This window comes from Polistes fuscatus, unplaced genomic scaffold (genome assembly GCF_010416935.1).
Source record: "Polistes fuscatus isolate 324 unplaced genomic scaffold, CU_Pfus_HIC Scaffold11, whole genome shotgun sequence".
In the NCBI taxonomy this organism is placed as follows: Eukaryota; Metazoa; Arthropoda; class Insecta; order Hymenoptera; family Vespidae; genus Polistes; species Polistes fuscatus.
The window spans coordinates 7,323,375-7,332,034 of NW_025113009.1; the positions used below are offsets into that span (position 1 = coordinate 7,323,375).

General features: G+C 32.0%; 1 protein-coding gene across 4 annotated transcripts in view; it reads left to right on the forward strand.

Annotated features, from left to right (window-relative positions):
- The window catches only part of LOC122526473 (ecdysone-induced protein 78C), a 93,922-nt gene extending 85,262 nt beyond the window's left edge, over positions 1-8,660 (forward strand). For 3 of the 4 annotated variants that reach the window (XM_043649895.1, XM_043649898.1, XM_043649894.1), the window contains exons 5-8: positions 6,154-6,617; positions 7,104-7,421; positions 7,741-8,140; positions 8,466-8,660. In XM_043649895.1, the coding sequence (XP_043505830.1) occupies positions 6,154-6,617; positions 7,104-7,421; positions 7,741-8,136 (1,178 nt within the window). In that variant the 3' untranslated portion in view covers positions 8,137-8,140; positions 8,466-8,660. The remainder of the gene's footprint in view (positions 1-6,153; positions 6,618-7,103; positions 7,422-7,740; positions 8,141-8,465) is intronic. The other variant, XM_043649896.1, reaches the window with a different exon arrangement.

The window sequence follows — 8,660 nt, forward strand, 5'->3', positions numbered from 1 at the left end:
TCTATTTAAAATGTGACTATTTTACGAATCGACGTCATTTTCGTTAAGATCTTACAATTAGATATGTAAATCGGTTGATTGGAAAACTAGAATATCAGGTACGTAAACTCATCTCAACGCGACATCAACTTTGCTCTACGAGCTTCCGTTGGCCAAAGGCGACGAGTGGTAAAGTAAACCCGCGGGGTTGAAAGGGGGTTGATGTTAGAGAGGAAAAGAGAGAGAGAGAGAGAGAGAGAAAGAAGTTGCGTGCATAATTAAACGTCAAAGTTCCATCAAGCACAACGTACACGTGCATATGACGCTTAAGTCGAAACTTCTCGTTCCTTTTTCCTAAACATAGTAATAAACTTACTTATATATATGTAGAATACAACTAAATATGTATAATATGTATATTGACACATACATCGTTATGTTTTTGTCTCGCGAGAAAGCTTTTATCATCGATTATCGCGTATCCTTTATTCTATCCCTTTTATTTGAAAATTACCATCCATTAGCGGACACCCACAACGTAATCAAATATATCATATATCATATACACATATCATTCTACAATAGTTATTCGTTATCTCCCTCTCTCTCTATGAAATCGAAATTTCGTGTTTCGTTTGAAAACAAATATAATAAAAAGAAGAAAATAAAGCAGGATCAAATAAGATTGCAAATAGGCCAGTCAACGCGGGCCTAACTTCCAGATTCTCTGGCAAACGCGTGCATCTTTGTCCTAAGGGTAAGTTGACGACGCTGAATCGAATGGTGCTAATTTTATTTAAATTTGATCCGAGGTTTTGAGAAAAAGGGTAAAAAAGGGTAAAAATGGCCTTATCTTAGAATCTAGGCATTTAATCGAAAAAAGTTTCAAACAAAAGTTGTAGAGAATTGAAAAATACTAAAAAATGTTCTATGAGTTATCTTCGTATTTTCAAAAATAAGCGCATAAAATTGGATTGAAGATGGGAAAAAATTGTAAGAGTGGGAGAAAGCAAGCTTATCCCTCCGTCGCGTTTTACACGCGAGCGAGCTAGTGTGCGTGCGAGCGTCCGTGTGCACTAATACACAAACGAAGGATCTTCGGCAATCTTCGGGACTCTCGGTCTTGAATGAAAGTGCGAGTGAGAGAACAAACCAATACTTCTCTCTTTTTATTTATCATGCGATAACGAGTATTATTGTCCTTGGCCATCGATTGTTGAGCGTTCTGATATTTCTCTTTTTATATTTTTTCTTTCGGTAGCAAGAATTTTACGTCTTGGCCATCGAGCGTCGAGCGTTTTGTATACGAGTGGGAGTGAGAAAGAAAACCGATATTTCTCTCTTTCTATTTTTTCTTTCGGTAGCGAGAATTTTTCGTTTTGGCCATCGTGCGTCGAGCGTTCTATATATCTATATATATCGGCGTATAAGCGCGGCACTTTTAAATCGAATCTTGATGCTTATGGCACGCCGTTTCTTTATTTATTGTCAAAAATAATGAACCTTGAGTAAAAAAAAAATAATTCATTTTAACAGAAACTATTATTATTTAGTTGAGAGTAAAAATAATGAATTAATTTTGTGTCTCGCCATAAAATTAATTAGAATAAATAATTGATATAAATTCTTTGCCTCACAAAAATTTATTTGTATATCAAATTGAATACGTATTCTCTTTAAGACGAAATTTAAAATTTAAATATTTTTCCTATTAAATTATGTATTTTATAAAATTTTAAATTACTGACTTTTTGTCTCGTAAAAATTTATTAGTGTATCAAATTAAATACATATTTGAAAAAGAAGAATTTTATATCCACACATAAAATTAATTCAAGATATATATGAAAGGATATTCTAAAAACGTGGAATTTATTTTTTGTCTATACATAATTTTAATTCATTTTTATTATGTTATAAGAAAACAGTAATGCATTCTGATTCATCTTCGAAGTCTTAAGAATTGTACGAAAAAATTGAGCAATTATCAATTGGTGCGTTAGCGTAAGTAGTAACGTCTTCGCTTCTCGCGCTGGTATTAACGTTCGATTCTTCGTGGGGGAATTATTTTTTTTATAAGTTTTTCTATCCTTAACAAGGAGACGATCAGTGAGTCTCACCTCAGATTTTTTTCAAATTTTGCACTAACGATATAAATTTTATTAAGAAATCAACATTATTACGCGAGTAATAAAATTACCAATTATAAATAAAATAATATCCAATAAATAACAAAAATTAATTTTTAACGTGCCGAAACGATACATTTTTTAGGATGATATTTACAGGATGAATTTGTAATTTAAGTAATAAACTTCGTTTATTTGTGCAGGATGTAAAAAAATTTATTGCTTGAATTTTTTTGTAATAATTTTAATTTTTTTTCTATATATAATTAGAAATTAGGAAATGTAAAAATAATTTATATAACCTAAGATAGAAAAACTTATAAAAAAATAATTCCCCCACGAAGAATCGAACGTTAATACCCAGCGCGAGAAGCGAAGACGTTACTACTTACGCTAACGCACCAATTGATAATTGCTCAATTTTTTCGTACAATTCTTAAGACTTCGAAGATGAATCAGAATGCATTACTGTTTTCTTATAACATAATAAAAATGAATTAAAATTATGTATAGACAAAAAATAAATTCCACGTTTTTAGAATATCCTTTCATATATATCTTGAATTAATTTTATGTGTGGATATAAAATTCTTCTTTTTCAAATATGTATTTAATTTGATACACTAATAAATTTTTACGAGACAAAAAGTCAGTAATTTAAAATTTTATAAAATACATAATTTAATAGGAAAATATTTAAATTTTAAATTTCGTCTTAAAGAGAATACGTATTCAATTTGATATACAAATAAATTTTTGTGAGGCAAAGAATTTATATCAATTATTATTCTAATTAATTTTATGGCGAGACACAAAATTAATTCATTATTTTTACTCTCAACTAAATAATAATAGTTTCTGTTAAAATGAATTATTTTTTTTTTACTCAAGGTTCATTATTTTTGACAATAAATAAAGAAACGGCGTGCCATAAGCATCAAGATTCGATTTAAAAGTGCCGCGCTTATACGCCGATATATATAGATATATAGAACGCTCGACGCACGATGGCCAAAACGAAAAATTCTCGCTACCGAAAGAAAAAATAGAAAGAGAGAAATATCGGTTTTCTTTCTCACTCGCACTCGTATACAAAACGCTCGACGCTCGATGGCCAAGACGTAAAATTCTTGCTACCGAAAGAAAAAATATAAAAAGAGAAATATCAGAAGGCTCAACAATCGATGGCCAAGGACAATAATACTCGTTATCGCATGATAAATAAAAAGAGAGAAGTATTGGTTTGTTCTCTCACTCGCACTTTCATTCAAGACCGAGAGTCCCGAAGATTGCCGAAGATCCTTCGTTTGTGTATTAGTGCACACGGACGCTCGCACGCACACTAGCTCGCTCGCGTGTAAAACGCGACGGAGGGATAAGCTTGCTTTCTCCCACTCTTACAATTTTGTTCCCATCTTCAATCCAATTTTATGCGCTTATTTTTGAAAATACGAAGATAACTCATAGAACATTTTTTTAGTATTTTTCAATTCTCTACAACTTTTGTTTGAAACTTTTTTCGATTAAATGCCTAGATTCTAAGATAAGGCCATTTTTTACCCTTTTTTACCCTTTTTCTCAAAACCTCGGGATCAAATTTAAATAAAATTAGCACCATTCGATTCAGCGTCGTCAACTTACCCTTAGGACAAAGATGCACGCGTTTGCCAGAGAATCTGGAAGTTAGGCCCGCGTTGACTGGCCTAAAAGTAATTTCGGATTATAAAATATACAAAAATGAATAATAATATCAATAATAATTATATCGATTAGACTGGTAAATAAAAAGGAATCTTTCTAAATGAATTAGAAAATAAAACATTCGAGTCGACAAACGTTACAATTCTAACGAGACAGAAAATATGTTATACTTGAAAACTATGTAGTATCCTACGTAAAGTATTAAATATACCATTTAATAAAGATAGCATAAGATTGGTTAATAGAAATAGGTAATAAAATAATAATAATAATAATAAATATTATATTTTGTACAGCTGTCAGATACGGCAGAATGCCGAAACGTTCGCGAGAACGAGGTGTTTCGTTTGAAAACAAATATAATAAAAGAAGAAAATAAAGCAGGATCAAATAAGATTGCAAAGTAATTTCGAATTATAAAATATACAAAAATGAATAATAATATCAATAATAATTACATCGATTAGACTGGTAAATAAAAAGGAATCTTTCTAAATGAATTAGAAAATAAAACATTCGAGTCGACAAACGTTACAATTCTAACGAGACAGAAAATATGTTATACTTGAAAACTATGTAGTATCCTACGTAAAGTATTAATATACCATTTAACACTAGAACTACCAGACCAGTCAAAATGACTGGTCGCGCAACTTCATTATTTAATTCCCACCTCACGTTACATTTTTTCTCAAAATTATAGGACTTTTCTAGATATAAGGAATGGGTTGTAAAAATAATTTTTATTTTTTATAACTTAAACAGAATTCGAATAAATTTTGGCATTTGCTACTTCTACCAATACCAGTCATTTGACTGGTACTTCTTAAATTCGACATAAATCTGAAAATATCTGTTTTTTGAAATCAACACCGTCGATTAGATATTTAGACGAATGTATTATTCTTTGTTTTAATATTTTCTCTCATGTTACTGCTTATCTGGCGATAATACATAGTGATATAATCGTTGCCGTAGTGTATCGAAATATAAATTCGATGTAGTTTTACGCGATCATTCTTTATTTCATAGTCGTGGGAATAGCATCTATTTTCTAGTTATATAGCGATTTTTTGTAATCCATAAAAAATGGCAAAACGTATAAAAACCTTTGATTTGCTGCGAAAAATAAACAATATTTCAATGGAAGCTTCTGATATCGAGGATGAAGAAAGTGACCAAGAAGATATTGAAACAGTTTATAGTGGTAATAATGATGAGTTTGATGAGTTTGAAGTGCCACCCTTGTTGGCACTATACGTGGCAACAAAAGAGAATTTCCAAAAATTTGTAAAATAAAGAAGGATACTATGACTCGTTTTTCATCACTACTCTATAAATCAAATAATATTACCCTTACAATTTACAAAAGTAAACCGAAAAAGAAAGTTTTTATATTGAGTTCTAAACACAAATGTATCAAAATTGGTAAAAGTAATAAAAAGTTACCCGAGACGGTTGAATTTTATAATAAAACTAAATTTGGAGTGGACATTACAGACCAAATGGCAAAAAAATATAGCGTAAAATCCGGATCTAGAAGATGGCCGCTCCAAGTATTTTATAACATTTTAGATTTAGCTGGCATAAATTCCTGGATCTTATATAAGGAAACCACAGGTGAGAAAATATCTAGACAAGACTTCTTGTTTCAACTAGCAAATGAACTTGCCATTGAATATGTACAATCAAAAATCAAGCAACAAGAAACTACTTCTCCAAGTACATCAACGAGTTCACCTTCTTCAAATAAATGGTGTCAAATAGGGTTCTGCAATAATAATAAGACTACTGTCATTTGTAATTTATGTAAAAAATATGTTTGCAAACAATGCACTACAAAGATAAATTACTTTTGTAAGAAATGTGACGAATCATAATCAGATAAATAACAATCATTTTAATATTTTATATTAAAAATAATTAATAATAATTTTCTTTTCTATTCAGATTCTATTACATTTTTATTAATAAAATACTTCTTATATTTACTTTATGTATGTTTATTTCTTCTTTTTGTCTCTAAAAGTTCTATTTATACTTTTTAGTATCATTAAAAATGTTGTTATTATAATTAAATTATATTATTTAAAAATTGTCATCATATAGATGTATTTCCATACCCTTATATTCATTCTATATGATAATATAAAACAAAACAATAAAAAAATTCTTTTGTTTTTACGATTATAAATGACCAGTCATTTTGACTGGTCTTGGTAGAAGTAGCATTGTTTTTTTTCCGGTAGTTCTAGTGTTAATAAAGATAGCATAAGATAATAAAATAAAATAGAAATAGGTAATAAAATAATTATAATAATAATAAATATTATATTTTGTACAGCTGTCAGATACGGCAGAGTGCCGAAACGTTCGCGAGAACGAGGTCCTGAAGATTCCGTACCGACGACCACGACGACGACCACATCGACGACTACAACCGGCGTGCAACAGCTCACGTCTTCCGCTGGAACTGGCAATAACAATAATAACAATAACAATAATAATAACAATAACAACAACAACAATAACAACAACAACAACAGCAGCAGCAACAACAATAACAACAACACCAGCAGTCAAAATAATAACAATAATAATAATAACAATAACAATAACGGACAAGGTGGCAATGCAATGCCAAGAATACCCCCATCAGCGGTTGCCGAAGCTGATCAATCCGACACGGATGTTAAACAGTTGGCAGTTTACGATGTTATCCTTCAAGTGTCGCAAGCACATCACGCGCATTGTGGTTTTACCGAGGAGTCCACGAGGGGTCTTATACGAAAGCCAATGATAATACCGGTGAGAATAACTTAATGAATATCCTAAAGACCCATCATTATTGTGCATTTGCCTTTAATTACAAAATAGGGGCTTGTAATGTAATAAATAAGATCTCTGTTCTCTCGTTAACGAGATACTTATTATTCATTCAACGTTTAATAAACTCCGAACCTGTATCGATTTTCTCGCATGGAATGCATAAAAGAATTATCAGTGGTAGATCAAGTATATTTGAGGACACACCGAGCGTAACCTCATTTTCGTAGTGGCCTTTAACAATTTTTAATCATCTTTTCTCTCTCCTCTTTCTTTTTTTTTTTTTTTTTTGATCTAGATTAAAATCCAAAAATAGATAAACGAAATTTGTTTATCGTTGGATTTTTGTTGTTGTTCTTGCTGTGTCGAGAGAATACTTCATTGAATTATAATATTAAAGTTATATAGAAATCCTTGATTAGAATCGGCAGCAATGCCTGTGTTTCTTTTTGTAATCCTGCTGATTAGGCGAGTGATTCTTCGCAGCCGGCCAGCCCGGAAGACCCAGAGGCAGCCTCCTCAACAGCAGAAACCGTTGAATCACAGAGAATCTGGTTGTGGCAACAGTTTGCGACTAGGGTTACACCGTCGGTACAGAGGGTGGTAGAATTTGCCAAGAGGGTTCCAGGATTCTGTGAACTCTCGCAGGACGATCAACTCATTCTTATCAAAGTTGGCTTCTTCGAGGTCTGGCTCAGTCACATTTCTAAAATGACCACAGATAGTTCAATGACTTTCGAGGATGGTACATACATCACCAGGCAACAAATGGAACTCATGTACGAGGTATGTTCCTCTTTATATTTTCTTACACCTCTGTAATCAATTATTATTCGTTATTTTGTTTCGTCTATCATGATCGTTATCTCATCAATCTTAATCCTTTAAACGGGAAATTAATTATTTGCCAACGGTAAATACTACACATGAAGATTTATGCAATCGTAAAAAAAAAGAAAAAAAAGAAAACAAAAATTTAGTAGCACTCGTTTTTAACGAGTTCCCAGTTTGAAGGGTTAATGTTTGACTATCGTTCAAATTCTCAAACGACATTTACTAATCTTTTGACTGTTTCAATTTGAAAAAAAAAAAAAAAAAATCGTAGCCCGACTTCGTGGCGGCCTTGATGCAATTCACGTCATCTTTAAACGCTTATCAACTGGCAGACGCCGAGTTAGGTTTGTTCTCGGGTGCAGTGCTACTCGGTGAAAGGGCTGGTCTTAACGACGTTAAAGCGGTCCAGAGGCTTCAGGATCGTCTTTTAGAAGCCCTCAGAGTTCAAACTTCAAGAAATCACAATGGCACCGGTGCCGAAGCAACCTCAGCATCTGGCTGTGCCAGCTTATCTGGAGTTTCTCAAAGGATACCGGAACTCAGGGCGCTTGGTGCTAGGCACGCTAATCTTTTAGATTGGTTTAGGAGAAACTGGACTAAACTGAAGCTGCCACCTCTTTTCGCCGAGATCTTCGACATTCCTAAATGCGAGGAAGACCTGCAATGAAGAGGTATTGTTATTAATACTTCGTTTTATTTATTTTTTTTTATTTTTCCATCAAAAGAGAAAAAGTATCTTTATTAAAAGAAAATATTCAGTTTCTGATGACAAATTCATATAATTAAATTAATAATAATAATAATATTTTAATAAAAATAAATAATATTGACTCTTACAGCAACCCCCCTCCCCCGTAACGTAATAATTACCAACACATAACGCGTCTTATTATATTTCTCATTTAAAAGAGCATTTAATAAATAATTGTTATATAAGATATGTTAATAAAATTACAAAGACATTTAGAAGAAAATATCGTAAACGATATGTTTCAGGACTCGTATCGAAACGGCACAGGCATTATATGATGGGTTCCTGCCGGGATAAATCTAAGCTTTCCAGAGCTGATCGCACAAATAGAGAAATTCAGGAAACGTTCTCGATTTCGCTGGTTGAGAAACGACAGTGACGTATCATCGTTGCTAAGATGAGATGCGATAGAAGAAGAAGAAGAAGAAAAAGAAGAAAAA